General features: G+C 39.9%; 1 protein-coding gene across 5 annotated transcripts in view; it reads right to left on the bottom strand.

Moving 5' to 3' along the window:
* Nucleotides 1–969: 969 nt before the first annotated feature.
* Nucleotides 970–27,705, bottom strand: part of NDUFAF5 (NADH:ubiquinone oxidoreductase complex assembly factor 5) — a 35,710-nt gene continuing 8,974 nt past the window's right edge. The window contains exons 4-12 of one of the 5 annotated variants that reach the window (XM_062203851.1): nucleotides 23,377–23,424; nucleotides 21,189–21,292; nucleotides 17,327–17,366; nucleotides 14,880–15,077; nucleotides 10,220–10,280; nucleotides 6,185–6,268; nucleotides 5,789–5,871; nucleotides 5,488–5,623; nucleotides 970–2,400 (exon numbers count right to left, since the gene is read on the bottom strand). In XM_062203851.1, coding sequence (XP_062059835.1) covers nucleotides 5,531–5,623; nucleotides 5,789–5,871; nucleotides 6,185–6,268; nucleotides 10,220–10,280; nucleotides 14,880–15,077; nucleotides 17,327–17,366; nucleotides 21,189–21,292; nucleotides 23,377–23,424 — 711 coding nt within the window. In that variant the 3' untranslated portion in view covers nucleotides 970–2,400; nucleotides 5,488–5,530. Of the gene's footprint in view, nucleotides 2,401–5,382; nucleotides 5,624–5,788; nucleotides 5,872–6,184; nucleotides 6,269–8,144; nucleotides 8,247–10,219; nucleotides 10,281–14,879; nucleotides 15,078–17,326; nucleotides 17,367–21,188; nucleotides 21,293–23,376; nucleotides 23,425–27,705 lie in introns of those variants that run through there. The other 4 variants (XM_062203850.1, XM_062203852.1, XM_062203854.1 and 1 more) reach the window with 4 other exon arrangements.

Here is a 27,705-nt window from a genome sequence, read left to right on the forward strand (position 1 = left end):
TTCCCCAATCTCCCATTCACAATCTAGGCACGAGGACACCTCACTCCTAGATCTGGTAATTGCTCCACATTATTCTTTGGATACTAAGCTCTGAGAAAACCAGTAATGGGCATCCTGAACACGTGCATGAAATTTCTTAGTAGTCTGGAGGCCAACTGGTTTACCCTGGACACAACTGCAAACACAGGAAGTTCCTCTGGTTTTAGCAATGGCTGGCAAGGATGAAGTATAGTTTTTGTAAAGCCCTTACTGGCACTAGCATGGCACAGTGAGTTAAGCTGCCACTTACAATAATGGCATCCCATATCAGTGTGGGTTCAAGTCCCAGCTACTCTGCTTCTGAACCAGCTTCCTGCTAACGTGCCTGCGAGGACAGCAAAGGTAATTCAAGTAGTTGGGTCCCTGCCACTCAAGGGGGAGACCTGGATGCAGTTTTTTTTTTTTTTGACAGGCAGAGTGGATAGTGAGAGAGAGAGAGAGAAAGGTCTTCCTTTTTGCTGTTGGTTCACCCTCCAATGGCCACTGTGGCTGGCGCATCGCGCTGATCCGAAGCCAGGAGTCAGGTGTTTCTCCTGGTCTCCCATGCGGGTGCAGGGCCCAAGCACTTGGGCCATCCTCCACTGCCTTCCCGGCCATAGCAGAGAGCTGGCCTGGAAGAGGGGCAACCGGGACAGAATCCGGCGCCCCAACCTGGACTAGAACCCAGTGTGCCGGCGCCGCAAGGCGGAAGATTAGCTTGTTGAGCCACGGCGCCAGCCCTGGATGAAGTACTTGGTCCCTGACTGGCCCAGCTATAGCTGCTGTGGTCATTTAGGGAGTGCACCAGTGGATGGAAGATATCTTTTTGTCACTCTGCTTTTCAAATAAATAAACACATACATACATATTTTTTTTAAAGATTTTTTATTTTATTGATTTGAAAGAGTTACAAAGAAAGGTAGAGACAGAGAGAGAGGTCCTCCATCTGCTGGTTCACTCCCCAGATGGCCGCCAACGGCTGGAGCAAAGCCAGGAGCCAGGAGCCTCCTCCAGGTCTCCCACATGGGTGCAGGGACCCACGGTCTTGGGCCATCCTCCACTGCTTTCCCAGGCTGCAGCAGAGAGCTGGGTTGGAAGAAGAGCAGCCGGGACTAGAACCGGTGCCCATATGGGATGCTGGAGCTTCAGGCCAGGGCTTTAACCCGCTGTGCTATAGTGCCGGCCCCACACATACATACAACTTTTAAAAATAAAAAATTTCTTACTATTTCTTCAGCACTGTGTTCACCTGAGAGCCTGGTAACAAGTGTGCAATGTCACCAGTCCATCCTGATAATGAGCTGTCAGCAACTCAACAGCTTTGACACATGGGAACTGAGAAATCCATGTGCAGTTGTGTAACTCACTGAATTCTCAATGGCAAAGTTTTTCCAAATTCTTTGGTTTCATTTTGGGACTAACCAGAGTAAAGCTTCCAGGAAATTGATACTGATGGTCCTAGGAAATAAAATTGAGACCTAGTGAAAGTACCTTGGGAGGTCAGTTGTCTTGAGGTACCATGGAAACAAACCTGCAGGCAAGAATATCTCAAGTCTGATTTCTAAAAATATGTTTGTTAATGTTAACTTTACCTAATTTCATTTTATTCAGAAAATTTATTTGTTTGAGAGGCAAAAGGAAAGACAGAGGGCTTCCATCTGCTGATTTATTCCTTAAATGCCCACAATGACCCAGGAGAGGCCAGACCAAAGCTGAGAGCCAGGAACTCAATCCATGTCTCCCACGTGAGTGTCAGGCACCCAATTACTTGAGCCACCACTGCTGCCTCCTAGGATCTGCATTAGTAGGAGGCTGGAGTCAGGAGTTGGAAATAGAACCCAAGCACTCTGCTGCAGGACACAAGCTTCTTAACTAAGAGACTATATATGAGACTAAATGTCTGCTCCCTTCACCTAATTTTAAATAAGCAAGCTGTTTTAACTTAAAGTAACAACTTAGCATACCCCAAGCACCCAACTTTTCCCAAAGGGAGTATGTTGGTTAAATATAGTTGTGTCATAAGTTACTATAAAACATAGTGACTTAAACAACAAATATGTACTATTTCACAGTTTCTGTGGGTTAGAAATTTGGGAGTGGTTTGGCTGGCTGTTGTGGGGCAGGCTGGGACTGCAGTCACCTGAAAGCTGACTGAGTCTGGAGGATGCGCTTCCAAGATGGCTCCTTCACGTGGCTTCTGGCAGGAGAACAGACCTTCCCCTTTAGTTCCCCTCCATGAGCAGACTCAACATCATGGTAGCTGGCTTTCCCCAGAGTGAATGGCCCAAAGAGAGCGAGGAGGGAGCAATGCCTTTTATTACCTGGTCTTGGAAGTGACCCACTATCTATTCTACTTGTTGGAACGCAGTCACCAAATCCAGCCTGAAATCAAACCAGGGGAGAGGAAAGAAGGGAAATATAGCTCCAGGTTTTAAAGAGACACAAATCAAAAAACAAACAAACAAACAAAAAAAACCTGCGAGTAAATTTAAAACCACCACAGCAGCATTTCCTTATCTGTTAACAACAGTGTATCACTGTTCACTGAACCTTCATTATTTTCAACTAAATGTTTTTTTTAACCAGCATGATAGAGTAAGTATCCAAGCAGAGAATTAACATATACTAATTTCTAGAAGGGGTCCACTGATAAGTTACCTAAAGATAAACTTCATCTTATTAACAACAATAAGTCCCCCTTACCACTCCAAAAAAGTTCCAAACATTTCTTCTTAGGTAGGAGAGTCTAATGTCAATTTATGAAGGAATAAAACTGTAACCACTGTTCCAAGTATATTTCTTTTTCCCAAATATCTATTAAGATTCACTTCTTACCTAGACAGTAGTTAATCCATGGTAAAATACTTTTAGAGCATTTCGACATAGGGAATACACATTTATAATCAGTCTAAAAACTAAACCAGTCCTCAATACAGGCCATTCTATAACTGATTCCACCTAGTGGACGAAAATGGTACCAGCAATATTTGAAAAATGACATAAAATCTACCTCATGAGCTTACACACTTTTAACGTTTTATAATCATTATCACATGCTTGATGTATATGAGTACCTTCCAATAGAACAAACTGTACACAAGTTCTTTCTTTACATAAAGCAAACAATCTTTGTTTCCTAAACGTAAATTTTCATATATACTGCTACATCTGTAATTCTCTAGGCCAGTAACTTAGAATACTGCTGTGAACCAGAAAATGAGCCAAAAAATCTCCGGGTAGCCAACAGATGTCACCTGTTCCACATACTGAAACCTTGTTAGTTGGCAAGTGGGAGAGCCAGAGAATAGCTGGGTGTCTGGCATATGGAACCTTGTAAGAATCTGTTTAAAGAAGCAATGAAGCACCTGCATTTTAATTCAAAGGAGAATCAATCCCAGAACCTAGTTCCTCTTTTCTACCTTTTTACTAGTTCCAGAAACATCTCCATCTCCATTTCAATCTTATGGCAGATCCTAAGGGGCAAGAAGAACTACTAGACTCACAAAAGCTCATTTTTGTCAATTGTTAAGACTGACAATAGATAGCTAACAAGAAATGATGGAAAAGAGGCAAAAAGAAGCCCCGTTATTCTTGGGTCCAGTAAGTCTGGGAATAAGCAATATGGTACAACTTGAGTTTTATAACTGTGGGGTTATCAAGAAACTGGTTTTTCAAATGCCATTTAAAATGTAACATATTTTGGGGGACAGGTACTGTGGTGCAGTGGGCTGAACTGCTGCTTGCAACACCAGCATCCCATACAGGAGTGTCGGTTTGAGGGTTTGAGTCCTGGCTGCTCAGCTTCTGATCCAGCTTCTTGCTAATGCTCCTGATAAGGTAGTCCAATTGCTTGGGCCCCTGCCACACATGTAGGAGAGTAGGATGGAATTACTGGCTCCTGGCTTTGGCCTGGCCCAGACCTGGCTGTTGTGGACATTTGGGGAGTGAACCAGAAAATACAAGATGGATCTCTCTCTCTCTCTCTCCTACTCTGTCATTATGCTGCCTTTCAAAAAAAAAAAAAAAAAAAAAAAAAGAAAGAAAGAAAAGAAAAGAATGTAATCATTTTATGAAGATTTTTTGACTAGACTTTTAAAATTCTGTTGCTTAAAAGAATGACCTCTTACCATGTTAAAAAAAAAATGAGTTTCCCATGTGTTCTGAAAAATTAAAGCTTATAGCATATTTAATCAGATTAACTAAAAAATTATACAACCACATTAAAATAAATAATTTCACTACTGTCATTCACATTAAGCAATAAAGGACCTCAACTGATTGTGTTAATTTTGCTTTACTTTTGTTTTTTTATACTAATAGAGTTTATTTTTGAGAGAGCCTATGGTAGATTTCTATACAGACTCACTCCACCATTCCATATATAATTATGGCATAAAACAAAACTAATATTCTACTAAGAAAGCTGAGAATTGTTAGAAAGATAAAAAACTGGGGATGAGCATTTGGCCGACTGGTTAAGCCACCAGCTGGGATGGCCACATTCCATATCAGAGTGCCTAGGCTTCAGTTCCAGCTCTGCTCCCAATTTCAACCTCCTGCTAACATACAACCTAAGAGGTGCCACATGATGGCTGAGTAGCTGAGTGCCTTCCACCCATGTGGGAGACCTGGATTGAATTCCTGACTTCCAGCTTCAGCTTGGTCCTGCCCCAGCTGTTACAAGCATTTGGAGAGTGAACCAGTGCTGAAAGTTCTGTCTTTCAAATTAGTAAAATAAAAATTAAAGGGGCTGGTGTTGTGCCATAGTGGGTAAAGCCGCTGTCTGCAGGGCCGTCATCCCATATAGGCACTGCTCTACTTCCGATCCAGCTCTCTGCTATGGCAGGAAAGCAGTGGAAGATAGCTCAAGTCCTTGGGCCCCTGCACCTGTGTGGGAGACTTGGAAGAAGCTCCTGGCTCCCAGCTTCAGTCAGCACAGCTCCGGCCGTTGCGGCCAATTGGGGAATGAACCAGCAGATGGAAGACCTCTTTCTCTCTCTGCCTCTCCTCTCTGTGTAATTCTGACTTTCAAATACATAAATAAATTTTTTTTAAAAAGTCTATTTTCATTCTAAATGGGCCAGAACTTTGAAGAATCCACTGACTTGTTCCTACCCTCATACCAATGGCTGTGGTCTTCCCAAAGAAATGACAAAAGGCCAGAAGCAGAAAAAGGTACAAAATGTTACCATAAGTGATATTTTTCCATTGAGGAAGGCATGTATATATATGAACCTATCAGTAGCCTCCTCAAGAAATATTTTCTTTGCTTTCAGGCTAAATCTGCAATAAGATACCCAAATCACTGTATAACAACATCCTCATGAAAACAGAAACAACATGAAACTGAAATGGATACTAAATACATCTGTATTATTAGGTCAACTATTAGAGAAGTCTGTTAGTAAATAGCTTATAGACTGTTTCTTGCTTCAAAATGTCACAGTTTTAGATGTGAAAGTTACTTACTTCTGATGAAAAATCTAGACTACATTAACATGGAATAAAATATTTATTGGGATTTTTTCTCCTGTGACATTAGGCTGTTTATTTTTCCTAGCTCTCCAAATGACACAGTGGCAGAACCTCTTTCAGCTGGTCTTGCCTGAAAATAATGAGAAAGATTAAAGATATTAGACATAGATATACATGGCCCTGATTCACCCCCTTAACACTGACTTACATAAAAAACACTCCACTCTAATAAGCTATAAAACAGAAACAGAAACATGAACCCACTAAGGGAAGGGATCTGTCTTCATAATGTTACCTGTGATTCATGGTATTTCCATCCTATCATGTAATAAATCTGATACGTAGCAGGTACTGAACCATCCTCATTTCCATACATTTCTGTAAAGTCCGAAAAAACACAAGAAAAAACACTTGTTCAATAGAAGTCATGTCCTCCAAAGAAAAATGGATAACTCTATACTTGTAGAATTCTAAGAATACTTCATATGAAAAATTCTTAGTGCTGAGACACTGATAATAAAAAAAATGATAAAGGCTATATGGAAAAAGATCCAGAGGAAGGACACAATATCTGATGATCCCTTAACAAGAAAAGGAAAAGCACTGGAAGTGTTAAGGGAATCCACGGGACGTGGCCCAGGTTCCTCAGTGTGCCTCAGGTGGAGTGAGCGGGCCTCTGCATGGGTCTTACCTCGGTACACAGCTGCAGCCGCCAGCATTGTGTCTCGGTGCAGCAGTGCTTTTCTGTTCCAAGAACAGTTACTTTCACCCATACCTAGAAATACAGCACAAGCAGTTTGAGAGAATACAGCAAATAGCCTGAGCAGTTTAGGATCACAGATTTAACCCTATGTCATACAACAGCATACTCAACTCCAATCTCCAGTAGTCAGGCAAAATAACCTAACTCCCATTTGGCTTTCAGATTACAGCAAAGCTTCCCTGTGATTCTGAAGCAAACCACTGAACCTTCTGGAACAGCAAGACAGGAGAAGCAGTCAATTTTAGGAGAGAAGCCAGCAACAGTCTAAAGGAAGCCAGGTGGGCAAAAGCAAGGGGACTGGCCCCCAGGGTGAGTCTTCAGTCTTGACAAATGCCTTTCCATGGAGGCCACATTGACACTTCTTTTCGCTGCTCTTTGAGGGAGGATGAGACAGTGCCACAATGCCTCACCCCTAAACCCTAGTAAGTATGATGGTGACACCTGGATGAGGGCTTTGAGACTCATGAGACAGCACCACAGCTACTGTAGTTAAGTATTTTCAGATTTTACTAACCCAGATTGAGAAAGAATTATGTGCTTTCTTGTCAGAGTCACTTCTCTTGTTTTAAAATTTACTTTTAGATTTCTTTACTTCTACTTGATGATAAAAAGCTAGGATAAATATCATTCTCTAGTCACCAAAAATTAATAATGTGTTTGATTTTTCTAAAAAAAAAAAAAAAAAGCCCATATTATGAAAGGCCACATTTAAAACTGAATCTCCAAAATTTGAATTTCAAAACCAGTAATCCTTTATATTTATCCTGTATGCTAAGCTTCACTACCTGATCAAGTGTCACTTTCTTTTTTTATTATTATTATTATTTTTTTTGACAGGCAGAGTGGACAGTGAGAGAGAGAGAGAGACAGAGAGAAAGGTCTTCCTTTTTGCCTTTGGTTCACCCTCTAATGGCCACTGGGGCTGGCACACAGCGCTGATCTGAAGGCAGGAGCCAGGTGCTTATCCTGGTCTCCCATGGGGTGCAGAGCCCAAGCACTTGGGCCATCCTCCACTGCACTCCCTGGCCACAGCAGAGAGCTGGCCTGGAAGAGGGGCAACCGGGACAGAATCCGGCACCCTGACCGGGACTAGAACCCGGTGTGCCGGCGCCGCTAGGCGGAGGATTGGCCTGTTGAGCCACGGCGCCGGCCTCAAGTGTCACTTTCTTAATTTTGTTTTTCTACTTTTGTAAATTAAGAAACAAATAAGAGATTCCTAGTATTAGTATTCTTCAATAATTTAAAAATAATCTACCAAAAGCAGTTTTACTAAAAACAATTAATAAACTAAACCTTTTTCTTCTCTCCAATCGTAAATAATTCCTATTATTCTCTAATGAATGTCTGCTACTAAAATCAATGAGCTGCTTCCTCTGAGTACAACAGCCTCAATTCATGAAGAACAACAGACCCAAACTCGAGGATTAATCATCATCAAGAAAAACACAGCTGCTGTTCTTGCAGCCATGGAGCACCACAGTCGTCCAGGAGGCCAGACCAGCTGATCTCTGAGGGCTTCTGGTGCTAGTGTTTCAGACCCACTACTGGAAAATACTCTGAGTATCAACCCTACCAAGTGAGCAAACTGCAAGACTTGCTGATGACCACTGTAGTACTTTCTACACTCTTCCTCAGTGTCCTGTTGCCATGGCTTGCTTATATCCCAGATATGGACACCACCAGAGGAAACTATAATTAGTTAACTTTTAAAAATCATTCAGGACTTCTAACCTTTGGGACTAAAGAAAAATCTAGCCAGCAGGCAACTGTTTAATACTCTCACAGTGTTTTTAAGGTTAAGTCCAACTTATTATTAAAAAACTTAATTTAATTATGACTTAGTAGGAACAATACTGAGTATTGTTTAAAGAAAAAGAACTGAACTTACCTTAAAATCACTGTGAAAGCCTCGAAAATTTTTCATGCTTTCATCAGCTGATAGGCAACTTGTTTTGTAAAATAAGGTCAATATTCTGGACTTTTTTTTCTTCTGTGAATTAATAATAATGGCAGCTTAAATGAGACACATAGTCAAGAAAAAAAATGTAAACACAAATGTAACTGTAAACTGAAAACCAGTGTGAAGGTGACACCATTCATCAGTTGGCAAAGCTGCACACCCGGAAGTCTCCCCAGCTGCTCAGCTCCACCCTTCATCCCATTACCATTCATTTAACCCTGTCTGCCTGGGACTTTTCCAGAGCAGAGGGGTTGTGATTTCAGGCTATGAATCAGGCTGCTTGAATGGACTGAAATCTTGGCTTTACCACTTACTAACCACATCATCTTGAAGAAGTTCTTTAACTTCTACCCGTGTCTCAGATTCCCCATATGTAACAAGTCAGATTAACCATGCTAGCTCTAGTCTTATCTTCCTTAGAAATTACACCTTAAAAATAATGCTGGTCGATGAGCTTTTCAACACTAATATGGTTGTCTCTCCTCTGTAAAGTTCTTTCAAGAAACCACAAATCTCAACCCCCAAACACCAGAAGACTCTAATTGTAGGTCAGTCTCATCATTTCATCATTCTACACACTCAAGCAACATTGAGTTACCATCCAGTTCTTTTGTCAGGAGAGTAAAGCATCTGTATGTCCTCTGATGCCTGTGTGATTTTACACTAGCTATTTCGTCTGTGTGGAATGCAATGCCTGTCCCCTCAAAACTACACCTACCTCTTCATTCTTGGCAAAAGTAAACTCATTTTAGCTTAGGTGCTGCTGCTTCTGCAAAAGCTTCTGACTCCCCAGGTGGGATCAGTGACCTGTTCTCTTGGTTTCTTCATGTGCTTTACAAAAGGATCTCATTTTACAGCTGAACGCATATGTCTATTTACCTCTGTGTGTCCCTTTCTCTCTACTAAAATATCAGCTGTCTAAGACAAGGAACTATATGTTTTCACCAGTGGCTTTGTGGTTACACATGCCAGATGCTCAATACATGGCAAATAAATGAATATAAAAGCAACCAGGAGGCTGGCGCCGCAGCTCACTAGGCTAATCCTCTGCCTGTGGTGCCGGCACCCCGGGTTCTAGTCCCAGTTGGGGCGCCGGATTCTGTCCCGGTTGCTCCTCTTCCAGTCCAGCTCTCTGCTGTGGCCTGGGAAGGCAGTGGAGGATGGCCCAGGTCCTTGGGCCCTGCACCTGCATGGGAGACCAGGAGGAAGCACCTGGCTCCTGGATTTGGATCGGCGCAATGCACCGGCCGCAGCGGCCACTTGGGGGGTGAACCAATGGAAAAAGGAAAACCTTTCTGTGTCTCTCTCTCTTTCACTGTCTAACTCTGCCTGTCAAATAAATAAATAAAAATAAAAAAAATAAAAAATAAAAACAAAAGCAACCAGGAAATGTTATTTCTGGTAAATAGCATTTTACAAGTTATATTTAGATAATTCCTCTAATCCTCCTAAGGGCAAGAGACATGAAAGGCTAACATGCAGTTTTTGTAAAAAGGCTTTACAGCCAAAACAAAAGTGGCAAAGCCTCTTTCAGGTAAATGTTAGTAAAGAGTTCCAGATAATACATGGCCCATTTAAAACCATCAGATGAGCAGCTGAGAAGGTGTACAAAGCAATCTTCTAGGGGGCTGGAAATATTCTATAACTTAGTCTGGTTAAAAATACAGGCACCTGTACCTTTAAGATCAAAGCACCTGACTGAGTTTACACAATTACTTCAATGTTTAAAAACTTGAAACATACTAAGTACATAATATAGGACTCTGGATTCAAATAATAACTCCAGATTCACTGCAATCACAGACAAGATACTTAATTTCTCAAGACCTCAATTTGCTCACTTGTAAAATTAGGATATAGAAAACCTCAGAAAATTGTACTGCACAGAAACTCCATGAAGATTTTCTGCTTTCTCCACACCAATGAATCCGCTATCTGCCATTGAGTGTGCTTTCAAAATATGTGTCTCAAAAAGGATAAAAATATTGTTTAAAGTGCCTTACCTTGCAAATCTTCCATCAACTCAAACATTCCAGGATAGTTAACCTGAATTTCATCAGTGTCCTATGTAAAAATAAAAAGTTGATATTTATCATTTTAAAAAATCCAGAATTGAAACAGGGCTGTAGAGATTATCCGGACCAATCTCTCATGGTAAGTGAGTAATCTACTTTAATATCCTTATCGGTGCCAGCTGGCTTTTGCTTGATATATGAAAATCTCAAATTGCCAAACAAGAGTATTCTCCACTGTGAGAAAAATCTCCCTAAAATTCCATCAACTGGTTCTTGTTCTTTCCTTGGAAACAACACAGAAGAAATCTATTCTGGACTCGACAAACTATCACCCTCTTCTCTAAGACTTTGAAAATTTTTCTAGGATATCACAGTTTCAGAAGGTGGGGTAGGGAGGAAGGAGCTAGTCTTCTAGGCAGAATTTAGAGATTCATACATTTTTTGACTACATTTCCCTATACAGAGTCATTATCAATCCTTCTTAACATCTGGGACCCAGAACCAAGCTAAATATGATCATCTCCAAGGACATTTTCATTGAAGTTTGAATAATGCCGCTTAACAACACTGGCTGAGGAAATGTGCATTCTGTTGACACCATGCAGCTTATTTCTCAAATGAACTATAGAGTGATGACTGCCCCTTCCGTCTGAAGCCTGATGTAGGGGTTTACTGTTGATAACAGTGGTAGAGATCACAGATACACCCCAAATATCCTGGTGCTTCTGGGCACCTCCTAGCCTCAAGCACAAATTTCTTCTGGACAAAAAAAGGAGGAGCCAGGCAGACCAGCTGCAGCCAGAATTGTGACTGGAGCTGCGGGGCAATTCAGACTGACCACCGAGTTACCTCAAGGTGGTTTTGTTAAATGATACATCTCTGATGACCTTTGAGCAGCTGTCTTTGAACATATAACATATGTAAAAGTATGATTTGTTAGTGCACATGCTCACAGGAATTTCTTTCCATATTTCCTTTCCTCTGCACCTATCCCATCACTAGATTTTGTCTAATTATACCCCATGCATCCTCACTCTATAAATTACCAAACCCCTTTCTGAACAGGAAGATAGATCTGGGTTTTTATTGTTTTTTTTTTTTTTTCTCCCTCATCTCTTTTTGTTTGTTTTTTTAAGACTCGCATATTTATTTGAAGGTCAGAGAAACAGAGGGGGAAAGAGAGAGAGATCTTCCATCTGCTGATTCACTCCCCAAACAGCAGCAACAGCTAGGCCTGGTCCAGACCTAAGTCAGGAGCCAGGAGCCTCATACAGGTCTCCCACGTGGGTACAGGGGCCCAAGTACGTAGGCCACTTTCTGCTGCTTTACCCAGGTGGGTTAGCAGGGAGCTGGATCAGAAGTGGAGCAGCTGGGACCCAAACCAATGCCCATATGGGATGCCGGTGTCGCAGACATCAGCTTTTTACCCACTATGTCACAATGCTGGCTCCTCTCCCTCTTCTTCTTAAAAGCTCATAAAAAGCTTCTTTCTCAGAAGATTCAGCATCTGGTGTTTGTTTATCTAAAAGTTGTGTGTGTGTGTGTGGTGGGGAGGATGTAGTGGGCCTGTTGCTTGGCAGTGTAAGTAAAGGCAATATTAGCAATTAAGGCTTTAATACCAGGAGTTTCTTATTAACTCTCAGCCACATCAGATCTCTCAAGATCTGATAAAAACCATGGACACGTTTTTCCACATATGAACAACAAAAAACAATTTTGTGTACAATGTCCTAGTATTAGATCTTCTAAAATTTACTGACAGACCTGCTATAAATCCAAGAACCAACATATCCAAAGTACTTGAAATAGTATCTGGCACCTAAAAGGTACTCAATATGTGTTTGTTGTAAAAGTAAATAAATAAAATTGAATAGAAGGATATGGATTGTAGCATTGTTTCTACTGCCAAAAAAAAAAAAATTAGAACAAATCTAAATGTCATTAATAGGGAAACAGTTAAGTAAAATTGTGTAAATAAGCAACATGCGTAAGTTAAGGAGGTCAGATATATCCACATTGATTTAGAGAACTCTTTAAAATATATTGCTACAAGTTAAAACCAAGTTTCAGAAATATGTACATATATATGATTGTATATATAAAGAAAGGCAAAGTAATTCTTAAAAAAAAAGAAACTTAAACGTTACATGCCAAATCAATAACAGTAGCTACCACTACAGCAGCAGTTCTCAAAGGGTGGTATGAGTCCTGGAGTCCCTGGGACTCTTATTATTTTCTTAATAATACTAAGACATTATTTGCCTTTTCCACCTCTTACTGCACAGTGGTATTTTATAGAAGCTACATGACATGTGGTGTAGCAATAGAATTCAAGGCAGAAGCAAGTATGAGAATTTAGCTCTCTTTCACTAAGGCATGCTAGGGGTCTTCAAAAAGTTCATGAAAATACATGTCATGAATAAATTCTGCATAGATTTAAAAAATTTTTGCATTAAATTTATTTTCAAATTCCACTTTTTCATAAACTTTCTGATATACATTAAAGAAATTTTTTAAAATGTAAAATAATGATATCCTTTCCATTTTTTTGTTTGGAAAATTACAGCTCTTTTTCATAAAAATAGGTTAGCAATGGTGGGTATATTATTGCTATTTTTAAATGGATTAATAAATACTAAAACAATGTGGTTAATACTGAGATACATAAAACACATAAAGAAAAGCTCTTTAAGGTCCTCAATAATTTTTAAATGAGAAGAAGCATCCTGACCAAAATTCTGAGAACTGCTGCTACTCTCAGAAGACAACTAAGACTTTTGGGATTAAGGGGATAACAGACTTTCACTTCATCTGTAGAGTTTGTGTGTTTTAATTAAATAATTTACAATATATTTAAAACTACAGTGATCTTCAACACACAACTGCCTGTATTAACAATGCTTGTTTTCATTACAAAACAGATCACTCATATTAAGCATTTTTCCAATTTTCAGCTGCTCAAACACCTCAGAACACAGTTTCTATTGATTCAGGTCATTTAGAAGTTTATAAAAGGTCAATCCCAGACACAGCTGTGAAGTGCTGAGGGTTGACTTTAGTTCCTAGCCTATTCTTCTAGCTTGTTGTTTCTTCCCTTTCCTGGAGGTCCCTTTCCAACATCAGAGGCCCTGCTGGTCCATGCCCTTTACTTTCTATCAAAACAAGGAAGGATATTACAACCTATTTTTGGTTGGTTGATTTTATGAAAGATATTCACACTCAATTTCCACAAACAACTTCTAATTTCAAGCCTATCATTTTTAATCACACAGTGAGAAACTTTCTTCATCAAGGAATTCCAATTGTCTCTGATCAGGTTTAGAGATATTTCTAGGCCTGAAGAATTTGCAAAAAATCATACACAATAAGTCTACTCAACTGACCTCTGAAGAAAGTAATGATGTCCTTAGAATGATTCTGCTATCGGAGGGAGGTGGAAGAGGCAGTCATTACCTCTACAGACGACTCCCCTTTGGAAGCCTAGTCCTACAAAGTGCTACAGTAGAGGGTTGGGAAGGAGAAAGGTAGAAGCTAATATTTATTGAGCATTTACCATGGCTCCTGTGCTACGTACCCTTTATCTTATTTAAAACTAACAGCCACCTGAGGTGAACAGCATTTACATGTTTAGAAGAAATGAATGCTTGGGGACAGCACTGTGGCATAGTGGTTAGCAGGGCTGTACCAGCATCCCATATGAGTGGCAGTTAGAGTCTTGGCTGCTCCACTTCCCATCCAGCTTCCTGCTAATGCACCTGGGAAAGCAGAAGAAAATGACCCAAGTCCGTGGGCTCCTGCACGCATGTGGGAGACCTGGAAGAAGCTCCTGGCTCCTGGTTTCTGACTGGCCCAGCTCCAGTTGTCGCAGCTATTTGGGGAATGAACGAGCAGATGGAAGATCTCTCTCTCTCCGTCTCACCCTCTCTCTGTAACTCTTCCTTTCAAATAAACAAAAAAGACTTATATTTCAAAAAAAAAGGGAAAATAAATGAATGCTCAAAGTGAAGTAAATGACCCAAATTCCCCTAGCTTTAAATGGACAGGGTCAGGATTGAAGTTACAGTTAACTGGCTACCAATGCCCTATCCCGTCACAGTGCCATGCTGACTCCACGTTTCTTCTGCAATGACTCTATATGAGCAGAACACATCCTACCTTCTCTAACCTTGATCAAACCACCCATTTTCATCTCTGCTTCACATAGCACTGTTTCAGCCAAGGGCTAGTGGTGGAAGCAGTACTATAAATGCCCCCACGTATCCCATTTTTTTCCTATCATCTGGAATGCTCTAATTCCTATCATATACTCAAATCTAGATTTGAAGATTCTGATGTATTAGTATGTTTAGAAAACAGTCTCAATTTAACATAGTATTTTTTTTTTTTTTAGCTATTCAGGTAACAAACAACTAAAAATTTCACATTCCTACTTTATGTCAATCAAGATGGGTGTATACAAAACTGAGCATGGTTGATAAGAGCTTTTCCTTAAGAAAAAAAAAAAAAAAAGAGGAGGAAGAGGTAGGGGAGAAAAATACCTCAAATCTTTCCAGAGTACTATGGATATATAATTTTCTATCTTGAAAATGAAAAGAAGTTGTTTCTACAATGTGCAATCATCAGATTACTCGGTTCCCTTGACAATTACCACAGTCAGTGTATTAAAGCCAGCTCTCCCGAGTAGATGTCCCAGGTCATTGACAGCAGTGAAAGGAGAAACATGTGGAGAAAATCCTCCTTCTCTTTCTGTTTCTGCTAATTGTAATGAACACCGAAGCTCATAGAGTGTGTCGCCTCCAAACATTGCGCCAATAAATACACCATCTGGTTTTAAAACGTAATGAATCTGTCATAAATACAAGACAACAAAACCATTCAAGATTTTACATATAGAAATGTTAAATCAACATTTTATAACTACTGATCTTATTTTGCCAAACAACCTAATAAATAACATCTAAATGATCAACTGTCAGAACACGATTGCTGTATACTGTATTTGTAAAGAGAGACAATACTATCACTATTAACTCTAAGAATATGCTGGATATTTTCAAATTTTACAATAGACACAACCCACTCTTACCATCAGAAAAATATTGAAAGAAACAATAGTTTTAAGTGTGGTAGATTAAAAAAATCACAACCTTCCCCATACCTATGCCCTCTGAAGTGTCATTTTCCAACAACTCCTATTGAGAGATGGAGTCTTTTTTCCCTCTTCTTGAATTTAGGCTATCCTTGTGACTTGCTTTGACCAAAAGAATGCAGTAGAAATAACAGTGTACCAGTTTCAAGCCTAGTCCTCAAATAGCCTTGCATGCTTTGACCTGCTTTCTTCTGGTCACCATGTTATAAACGAACCTGAGCCAGTCCAGCAGAGGAAAGAGACTGAGAAGCAGCTGTCCTTAGTCCATCCTAAAACAGACAGCTCCTAGACAATCTAGTAGCTGATCAGAGACATTGGGGGAACCAAGCAAGTCCCAGAAAAATTTCCCAAATATATTTATCCAAAATTGCCAACCCACAAAAATCTGTGAGCTAAATAGTTACTTTAAGCTACTAAATTGGCAAGGCTTGATATGTAGAAAAAGCTATCTATACAGAAAGCATGATTCGCGGGCATAAGCTAGTGACTAACACATTCCTGTGATAGAGAATTCATTTATTTTCCAGACTTAAAAACAAAAAACATTTTTTAGTTGCTATCATAAGCTAAACAGTGGCCAGAGTGAATTTCAGAATCATGAATGTTTGCTCACTTTCGAGACTACAATCTAACTAGTATTGAGTTTGACTATTCTCAACAATGAGGACCACTAGAAAAGGTAGACTCTGAAGAAAACCAGAATCAAAATCACAGTAGTCTATTCAAAGCCATCTTAAATTTACATTGATTATGAAGCAAATACAAAGCAATATATAAGCAAACAAACTGCAATATCTTTGTTTCTCTCTTCCGCTTTTACCATTAGTTCCCTTTCCTGCCACTGAATAAAGTACCTAAGATAAGTCCTCACTTCTCTGCAGCCCCTCTCTACCCCACAGGCTTATCAACTCCCACGATTTCATGAAGGTGACTTTCCAATCTCAATCTTTTGCCTATCTTCCCAGAATTCTAAACTCATCTTCAACTACCTTGCCCATGGACATCTGTCTCTCAGCAAACTCAGTATCCTCACTCTCTCCACATGCAAAACACCTCTTCTTTAACCAAATGCCCTTTCCAATAGTCATATTTCTGTTATTTACTATTTTTATTCTTTTCTGATCATTAACATCCCCCCACCTTTTGCTAATTCTTGCCCCCACTATCCAAATTTAGAACTTGAGGTGATAGGGCCAGCACTGTGGCGCAGCAGGTAAAGCTGCTGATCTGAGTGCCAGTGGAAGTCCCAGCTGCTCCACTTCTGATCCAGCTCCCTGCACCTGGGAAAGTAGCAGAATATAGCCCAAGTACTTGGGACCCTGCAACCACGTGAGAGACCTGGAAGAAGCTCCTGGCTCCTGGCTTCGGATGGGCCCAGCTCTGGCCATTGCAGCCATTTGAGGAGTGAACCAGTGGATGGAAGATCTTTCTCTCTGCCTCTGCTTCTCTGTATCTCTGCCTTTCACATAAATAAATAAATTATTTTTTTTAAAAAAACTTTAAGGTGAGCTTTGATTCTTCCCTTTCTTTGATCTTCAGATCTAACAAGCCATCAAACTGTTGACTCTTCTTCTGTAGAATCCTAAAATATTTTGCTTCATTTTAACTCCTACCATTGCCTCCTTGGTTCAGTTTCTTATGCTCTAACCATTAAAACAACCTCCCTTCAATTTAACTGACTTCTCCAGGCATGTTTTCCAAGAAGTAAAAAGAAGACGATATCTTACAGGGTTACTTAACACACACACACACACACACACAAAAGAGGGGCTTAACCATGGGTTAAGCTGCCACTTGGAATGCGATGTGCCATATCAGAGTGCGACTTCGAGTCCCAGCACCTCTGCTTCTAATGAAGCTTCCTGCTAAATGGTTTGTGACTATGGAGGCACCTCTGAATTTCTAATAATAAAACAAAAAAGTAGAATCAATGTAAGTTTCCTCACCTGTTCAAGTGCTCTAGGAAGGTCATTCACCCAGTGCAAACTAAAATATGAAAACATGTATTTGTTTTAGCTGAAAATAAGTATAATTAATATCATTATTTATATAGTGATAAGATATAAATATGGTTTAATTCTGAAGTCTGAAATTGCATACTAAAACTCATTGACCTTTTCATACAGGTTTTAAAATAATAAACATGTCTGGGGGAAATCTTTCAGTCAAAGAAGATAATTCTTCATGCCAGTTTATCACTTTGCTTAAGGAAAAATATCTGATTTGATTATCTAATTATCTTCATCTAAATAAAGTATAAGTCATTTCTCCTCAGGTGTTTCATCCAAAGAGTGGTATACTAAGATCTTATTTGACGAAAATGATGAAAACTAGCACCTAATGACATATTCAAAAGGGTTTATCAATTAAATCCAGCAAGTAAACCACAGAATTATAGTATTCTAAGTCTTACTTTGCTAGGAAAAATTAAAAATCATAAGCAGATATAAACTTTTCCAAAGGAAAACAGTATTATTCAGGGCCAGCACTGTGGTGTAGCTGGTAAAGCTGTTGCCTCAGTGCCGGCATCCCATGTGGAAGGAAGACAGTTCGAGGACCAGCTGCTCCACTTCCAGTCCAGCTCTCTGCTATTGCCTGGGAAAGCAGCAGATGATGGCCCAAGTCCTCGGGCCTTTCTACCCACATGGGAAGACCCAGAGGAAGTTTCTGGCCTCTGGCTTCAGATCGGCACAGCTCCGGCTGTTGCGGCCATCTGGGGAGTGAACCAGCGGATGGAAGACCTCTTTCTCTGTCTCTCCTCTCTCCTTGTAACTCTTTCAAATAAATAAATTATTTTTTTTAAAAAAAAGGAAAAAAAATCAGTTTTATTCACCAAAAGTGTAACTCAGTGGGCTTTCTAATAAATAACACCCCACTCCTTGTTGTTGTTAATATTTTATTATTATTTTTAGAACAGTTTTGAGGTTCACAGCAAAACTGAGAGGAAGGTAAAGAGACTTCCCATAAATGCTGTATTCCCACACATGCACAGCTTCCACCACGGTCAACCTTCTCTGACAGAGTGGCTTATTTGTTAACAATTGATGAACTTACAAGGACTAATTATCATCGACAGTCCACAGTTTATATCAGGGCCCATTCTTGGTATAACATATGCTATAGGTTTGTACAAAAGTGCAATGATATGTGCCCACCACTATAGTATCATGAAGAGTAGTTTCACTGCCCTAAGGACCCTCTGTCCCCTGCCTATTCATTTCTTCCTCCTCTACTAACAGCTGGCAACCACTGACCTTGTTCACAATTTCCAGAGTTCTATATTTTCCAGAATGTCATAGAGTTACACAGTACAGTCTTTTTTTTTGGGTTGGCCTTTTTTACTTTGTAATATGTGTCTAAGTTTCCTACATATCTTTTAATGCCTTGAGAGCTTATTTCTTTGTGTGCTGAATATTCCATGGACTTGAAATACTAGATTGTATATTCAAACACCAAAGGACATCTTGGTTGCTTCCACATCTTGACAATTGTAAAAAAAGCTGCTGTAAGCATTCGTGTGCAGGTTTCTGCGTGGGCATAAACCTTTAGGTAAATAACAAGGAGCATGATTGCTGGATCATATGATAAAATAGGTTTAGTTTTGTAGGAAGTGCCAAATTGCCCTCCAAAGTGGCTCAAATTATCTTCCAAAGTCACTGTACCATTTTGCATTTCCAGCAGTGATTAAAGAAGGGTTCCTGTTGCTCCACATTCTTGCCAGCATTTGGTTTAGTTAGTATTCTAGACTTTGGCCATTCCAATAGGTGTGTAGTGTATTCCACATATTTTTATGGCAATGAAAAAGATAAAATCCAAACAAAACCTCAGCTCTACACACCAAAATAGAAAAGATCTCTTGAATTTACTTTTGACACTCTTTATTGTCTCCTAGGGTATGATTATGTATGATTATTTGTGGAGCAACAATCATATTTTCAGTGTCTGCAGAAAACAGTCAAGCTTTCCTGATAGCAGGGCAGAACTGAATACCCATTTCAAACCATACTGTGAGGAACTCCCATTTATGATTCCTAATGCTTCCTGATAACAAATACCTTTAAAACGAAATAGATCCTATGATAAGCCCTATCATACTTATGAGGAAACAACAGCAACAGAATTAACTTACTTTCAAATGGCAAGCAGATCATTTAAAGTTAAAATTTGGGTTCTGACTTCCTGCCAGGAGTTCCTTCCTTTAAACCAAAATTCTGGTTTTTATTTCATAACAGAATGTGAATACTTTTTCTAAAAATTTTCAGCACATATACAAAAAGCTAGGAAGAAATCACAACTCACTGAAGAAGATAGCAGGGATAATCAATTCTCCTACTTTGCCTGGGACTGAGGTTTTCTGGGACATAGGACTCTCCATGCTAACACTGGCAAAGTCCTGGGAAGACTGTGATGATTATCACTTTAAACACAACTATCAGAAAACCTCTGAAACAAAATCGATTTGACTATAAGAAGAAATAAGATATCACAAGAATATTCTATTTTTTCTACAGACTGAGTTCTTTGAGAACTAGGTCCCTGTATGAATTCATGTTTGTATTCCTCCGAAACATCGAAATCAGTGCCACACATATTATAATTTATTTAATAAATATTTACAATACATGGTTGTATAATAGATGCAAAGGAACATGGTAAAAAGAAACAAAAAAATTAACACTGAGGACCACATTTCTGTGCAGAAGAATTAAACGTGAAGGAAATTTCAGCATTCCTTTGTTTGCCAGATGTGTTTATGATACAACTGCTCTAACATTGTATACCGAAGCCATCCATATCAATTCCAAAATAGTAAGTTACATCAGGGAGGAAAGCCCTCTATCACAAATTAGCTAAAGCAAGTTGTACAAACTTGTAGGAAAAGACAAAGAAAAAAATCTTGAGACTACATCATATTTTCTCCACTAGGGAGCAAAGAATCCATTAATTTTACCAGAGAAATCTTATAGTTCATAAACTAACAAAGCTGGTTTATGATTTTAAAAAAGGTTATTAAGGAGACGGCACTTGGCACAGGGGTAAGATGCTGACTGGGATGCCTGCAAACCATATCAAAATGCCTGGATTCAAGTCCTGGCTCTATTTCTGATTTCAGTTTCCTGCTAATGTGCATCCTGGAAGACAGCAAGTGATGGCTCAAGTATTTAGGTCCTTGCCAGAAGTGGGAGATCCAGATTGAGTTTCAGAGGATGAAAGATCTCTTGCTCTTTCAAATGAATAGAAAAAAAATACACTCCTCTAAATTTTAGCAATAAATAAAATAAAAAAGTATTCCCAACATAAAAAAAAAGTTATTAAGAATTTATTTCATTACTTACTATTTTGACCTCATAAGAATAAAAACTATAAGGCCGGCGCCACGGCTCACTAGGCTAATCCTCCGCCTTGCGGCGCCAGCACACCAGGTTCTAGTCCCGGTCGGGGCACCGATCCTGTCCCGGTTGCCCCTCTTCCAGGCCAGCTCTCTGCTGTGGCCAGGGAGTGCAGTGGAGGATGGCCCAAAGTCCTTGGGCCCTGCACCCCATGGGAGACCAGGAGAAGCACCTGGCTTCTGCCATCGGATCAGCGTGGTGCGCCGGCCGCAGCGCGCCTACCGTGGCGGCCATTGGAGGGTGAACCAATGGCAAAAGGAAGACCTTTCTCTCTGACTCTCTCTCTCATTGTCCACTCTGCCTGTCAAAAAAAAAAAAAAAAAAAAAAAAAGAATAAAAACTATAAAAAGAATAAAATGTTATGGCATAAATGATCTATTTACAAGTATAACATATGTGTTTTTAACGGATTACCTACCTTAAACTGCTAACCACGAGGTCAAATGTATTTTCTCGGAAGGGAAGGAATTCTTCATCAGCTAAAACGCTGACAGTAGGAATTTCTGTTTCTAAGGAATTTTTCTAATGGTTAAAAAAAAAAAATCAAAAACATTTATATAGTTGCAATTATTAATACAATCATTGTTAAGCTTAATGCTGTATTTATTTGCAGTTTCTATCAGGTAAAAAAGGTGGCATACAGAAGGCACTCAGAAAATATTTTATGACACTTAACATCAGCCAGAGAACTGGCCAACTGGTTGGGAAAATATTATCAGGATTCATACCTCACACACACACACACAAAAAGTCCCAGAAAGTTGAAGATTTCAGTGAAATAACTGAGGTTATTAAGTACTAGATGAAAATATAGGTGACCCTTTCTATACTGTTAAATTTAAAAAGTCTAAGAAAAAACAATTCAAAAACTAGAAACTACAAAGGAAAGATTGACATTTAATGATAAACTAATTAAAAAACTCAAAAATCAAAAAACAACGTAAAAAACAAGGAAAATACAACAAACATGATTAAGGATTAATAATTCCTGGTAAACAAGCTCTTACAAACCACCTAGAATAACATGTGAAGGGTAAAAGAGATGAAGGACAAAGTACAGGCACATCACAAAATTATTATAGGGGCCGGTGCTGTGGCGAAATGGGTAAAGCCTCCGCCTTCAGTGCTGGCATCCCATATGAGTGCTGGTTCGAGTCCTGGCTGCTCCACTTCTGATACAGCTCTCTGCTATGGCCTGGGAAAGCAGCAGAAGATGGCCCAAGTCCTTGAGCCCTTGCACCTGCATGGGAGACCCGGAAGAAGCTCCTGGATCCTGGCTTTGGATTGGCACAGCTCCAGCCGTTGCGGCCAATCGGGGAGTGAACCAGCGGAAGGAAGACCTCTCTCTTTCTCTCTCTGCCTCTCCTTCTCTCTCTGTGTAACTCTGACTTTCAAGTAAATAAATAAATCTTTAAAAAAAAATTATTACAAAAAATCACAAGAAATACCAGTTGTGGCCGGAGCTGTGGGGTAGTAGGCTAAGCCCTCTCTGCAGTGCCAGCATCCCATACAGGCGCCGGATTGTGTCCCAGCTGCTCCTTCTAATCCAGCTCTCTGCTTATGCCCTGGGAAAGCAGTGGAAGATGGCCTAAATGTTTAGACCCCGGTACCCACGTGTGAGACCTGGAAGAAACTCCTGGCTCCTAGCTTTGGATAGGCCCAGCTCTGGCCATTGCGGTCATTTGGGGAGTGAACCAGTGGATGGAAGATCTTTCTCTCTGTCTCTCCCTCTGTCTGTCTGTAACTCTACCTCTCAAATAAATAAAATCTTTTAAGAAAAAAAAACAAAACAAAACAAAAAAAACTTACAGGGCCAGCACCTTAGTGTAGCAGGTTAAGCTGCCACTTGCAGTGTCAGATCCCATATGGTAGCTGGTTCGTGTCATGGCTTCTCTGCTTCTGATCCAGCTCCCTGCTAATGTGCCTGGGAAAGCAGTGGAAAATGGCCCAAGTACTTGGGCCCCTGCACCTACGTGGAACACCCAGATGAAGCTCCTGGCTCTGGCCTGGCCCAGCCCTGGCTATTGTGGCCATTTAGGGACTGAATGAGAAGATGGAAGAATTTTCTCAGGCTCTGCTTCTTCCTCTCTGTAACTCTACCTCTAAAACAAATAAATGCTTTTTTTTTTTTTTAAAAAGAAACTCAGAAATGAGTCTTAATGAATTCATTAATTTTATTACCAAGAAAGAACATATGCCCAATTAGAAAATTAAACACACAAAGTTGTTTTATGCAAGGCTGTCCATGGCAGTGTTGGTTATTGAGAAACAAGATACTAAGTGCTTTTCAACAGAATTTAAATAACAAACTAAGGATTATACATATTAGATGGTACTCTCAGACATATACAATATATACTGACAGAAAAAATGATGTTCTGTTAAAAGTAAGAAACGTTAGTAAAATACTATGTATATAAAATTATACATATGGTGGCAGTTAACATCTGCAAAGATGTAGACCAAATGTCACTAGCAGCCCCTCAAAGTAGTGGGAGTAGTGGTGATTTTTCCCTTTTCCTTTATGTTTTCTATACTATAACACGCTTCATGTGTGTTATATTTAAATCCAGGGGAAAAACAAATTTCCATTCAAAGATACCTACCAAAGCATTTTCTGCAATGTCTGCTTGGAAAAACTTTCCAATAGTTTCCTGCAATGGAATAATTAAAGCTGATAAGATGTAAAACCAAAATAAACACACCCACCCTATAACAAATAAATGGATAGGATTCCTAAAGGAGAAAATGATACTTATAGATTGATTTTCAGTTCTGTTAGGAAATCTCTCTGTATAATACCAGTATAATATATACCATTATATACATTTCAATATATCCAGATAACCAACCCTTCATTTCACATATTTAACTATATTTAATAAAACAGAGAACACAGGTGTGCATGATCAACCTCCTTACTTAATTCTCCTGCTTTAGGACTTCTGCATCAACTTCTCTATGCAATGCTATGCTGAGGGCTACTTTTCTCATTCTTGGGCCACAAAGGACCTGGAATGAATTCCTTACCTTTTAGTTGTTCACTCAGATTTTACAAATAATGACACACAGACTTGCAGGTAGGGTTTAAGGGGTTTCACTTTGCCTGCTTCATCCTCTCATCCTTCCACCAGCAAAGGGTACTGCAAGATTTCTGTCCTAGATTAATTTTTCACTCAGCTCTCTTTCCTCCAGGATCCTGCTCTAACTCCATCTCTACCAACCTTCATTCTATCTTCTGTCTCTTTACCTCACCATACAACAGAGACAAAGCCCTCAATCTTGAAAAATCTCACCTCTACATACTTCCCAGTTGTTTCACTTATAATCCACAACTCTAACTACTAAGGTCTTTCTGTGCAGTTCTCAGTAATCTAGCTTCCCTTCCACTGCTTTCCAAAACTATCTTTAAATATCACAAATGGGCTCCTGCACCAACTACAACAGTCTGCTCTTAGGGCTCTCAGTTCTGCTTCACCTGACCTCCCTGAAGCACAACCCTACGGGTGGTCTCCTAGAAACTCCTTCAGTATATTCTACTCTGGCTCTCCTCCTCTACCTTTTTATTCCACTATCCCTGCTTCATAATGAATGTCTCTGCCAACGATTTAGAAAGGATATACTCTATCATAAAACCCCACCATTACCTGGTCACTGCTGATTACCTGAGGATAACAGGTGTGCAAGTAAATGTTTAAATACGAACTCTCAAAAAACACAAAAACAGTGTCCTGAATTGTAATGTTTACTGATTTCCAATACAAACTACTCCAACAATATGGACTGTGTGTTAACTATCATGATGTTGCTAAAGGTAGAGTTGGGAAGAGATGTACACAATTGGCTCTCATGTGAGGGTGAACAATTAAGCCAACCAAACTATCTGTTCCTGTCTCTTCATGTGAAAATTTGAACTAAGAGACCTAGAGAAAGGAGGACAGAGTCAGAAGAGCATATAAGCATTGTGGCTTCGGAAGAGGTGTGCTAGGAAGTATTTAATAAATGGCCCTTGGTTGGGGATTGATTTGTAGCATTTGCTAACTTACATGGAGTAAGTACTTTTACCATGGCTGATTTCAAGCTATCAACACAACATCACTGAACACAGAGTTGGCTATTAATAATCAGCTCTCATGGACTGTATGAGCTCACTACTGCTTGTGGGGTATTCATATGGGAGTCACACACACTGCTGAACATGAAGCAGAATCTACAAGAGAAAAAGAATGAGGGCAACACACGTAGCATCCGTGTAATCTGAGAGAGCAGGTGAACAAAAGGGATATTGTTCTGATGTTTCAAATTCTCCTCATAAGGCTTGGCTCTACTTCCAGACCCCTGAGTTACCTAAAAGGCTCTGTGTAACAAATGTTGCTGTATTTAAAATGACTTCAGGGATGTCTGCTTCTTATAACAGTAATAATAATAATAAAAAAAAAAACTTTACTAAGACACTGTCTATCTCACTACTCACAAAATCTTTGTTGGTTCCTCCTCATTTTCTCATCCTTAAATACACTCCTGGAAGGTTCTTTTCTATATTCTTGCCCCAAGAGTGCACATACTCATGACTTTCATTGCCACCATGGATAGGGACTTCCAAATATGAACAATGGTCTCCATTTTGTCACTTACTTATCTCACATAATCCTTCCAGCAGCCTTTAAGATGGGCATTATTGCCCACATTTCACAGAAACTGAGGTATGGAGAGACTGGATAAATGGTTCATGGGTACACAAACAATAAGTGGCAGAGCTCAATCCTGAACCCCTATATGTTGAACTTCAAGTGAGAGCTCCTAACCTCAACACCTCAATTCCAGTTCCACATTTTCAACTACCTGCCAGACATTAACACCAATATAGTCCACTGTCATCTCAGACTCAGACACAAATCTAAAATAGGAATCATCCTTTGTTCCTCATTGCTTCCTTTGCTCCTCATTGCACCACTTCTCTAGTATAGACTTTTTCTAGTACTGAAGTGACTAGAACTTTAAGGTTCTCTTGCATTTATTCATGTAGTAGCCATTTAATAAATCTTCATTGTGTGGTGTAGATACTAGGAAGTTACTAGTGAATAAAAATGAGCAAGTCAAGTAAGAAAAGATAGATACCAAATAAATAAGCATACATCAGAAATTAGAGTTCTGGGCAAGATGGCGGAATAGGAAGGGAGCACATTGATAGTTCAGCAAGACACACAGGTTAATAAAAGTGGAGATACTGCAGGGTCAAGGAAGAGTAGGGGAAGAAACAGCAGCAGAAACTCTTCCGGAACTAGTGATTCACAGTGGACCTGTGTGGAGAGCGTGGGAGCCCAAGTTCGGGACACCAGCGGCAGACTCAACACACCAGCGCTGGAACGCGAGGTGAGCCGAACCTCAGTAGCCCGAGACACCAGCGGGAAAGCAGAAAGAGGAGACTAGAGGGAACGAGGCTTGAAACTCCGTGGGGAAAAGTTCACCAGGCTAACTAGAAGAGAGAGAGGAAAAAAAAAAAAAAAGTGACCGATACGGACACGAGTTTCTCTCTCTCCGCTCACCTCTCAAAGGCGAGCAAGACAGAGCAGGCGCCATTTTAGACATACGTCATAAGCAGGGCGACCTCAGGTCTGCACCGGCCCTGAGCCTAGCAGAAAAACCTGACTCTGGGGGGAGGGGTGAAATAACAGGAGATTAGGATCTAACTTGGCAATCCAGTGGGACACTGCAGGAGAATTGGAGCCCACACCGAGGGCAGCAGAGATTCCCTGTGTGGTCCTTGGGAAAGAGCTTCCGATCTCTGGCTCCTGTGGGTATATCATTCGCCTGCTAACTACCTCCAAGTACGTTCAGCTGTGCGGAATTACTTCCCTTTTGAATCAAAAAAAAAAAAAAAAAAAAAAAAAAGAAAGAAAGAAAGAGAGATTTACCACACCTAACCTGGGAGTGTCATCTTTGACACACCCTCAACCCTGAGGAACCAAACACAGCTCTCAGTCCACACTCATCTCAAGCCTCTAAGGCTCCACCGAAAGCAGACAGTCCACTTAATATAGAGCCATAGTGTAACAAGAAAAAACACCACAGTGAAGAAACCAAATATCTCCAACATGCCAAACAACAAACGCAAAAACCAAGCTAACAAGAACAAGGAAGACACTATGACGCCCCCAAATGAAAAAGACACCCCAATTCAAGATTATGAAGATGATGAGATCGAAGAAATGCAAGAAGAGGATCTCAAAAAATTGATAAGAACATTAAGAAGTTCTCAAAAACAAATTCTTGAACTACAGAAATCCTTCATGGACAAGATAGAAAATCTCTCTCATGAAAATGAAATATTAAGGAGGAATCAAAATGAAATGAAACAACTAGTAAAACATGAAACTGTGATAGTGACAAAAAACCACAATGAAATGAAGAACTCAATAGATCAAATGACAAACACATTAGAGAGCCTTAAAAACAGAATGGGCGAAGCAGAAGAGAGAATATCGGAATTAGAAGACAGAGAACAGGAAAGGAAACACTCAAATCAAAGAAAAGAAGAAGAAATTAGAAATCTAAAAAATATTGTAGGGAATCTACAGGATACTATTAAAAAACCTAATATTCGGGTTCTAGGAGTTCCTGAAGGCATGGAGAGGGAGAAAGGATTAGAAGGCATATTCAGTGAGATACTAGCAGAAAATTTCCCAGGTTTGGAGAAGGACAGAGGCATCTTAGTACAGGAAGCTTATAGAACCCCTAATAAACATGACCAAAAGAGATCCTCACCACGACACATTGTAATCAAACTCACCACAGTGAAACATAAAGAAAAGATTCTAAAAGGTGCAAGAGAGAAACGTCAGATTACTCTTAGAGGATCTCCAATTAGACTCACAGCAGACTTCTCATCAGAAACCCTACAAGCTAGAAGCGAATGGCGAGACATAGCCCAGGTA

The sequence above is a fragment of the Lepus europaeus genome, chromosome 10, assembly GCF_033115175.1.
Source record: "Lepus europaeus isolate LE1 chromosome 10, mLepTim1.pri, whole genome shotgun sequence".
Taxonomy (NCBI): domain Eukaryota; kingdom Metazoa; phylum Chordata; class Mammalia; order Lagomorpha; family Leporidae; genus Lepus; species Lepus europaeus.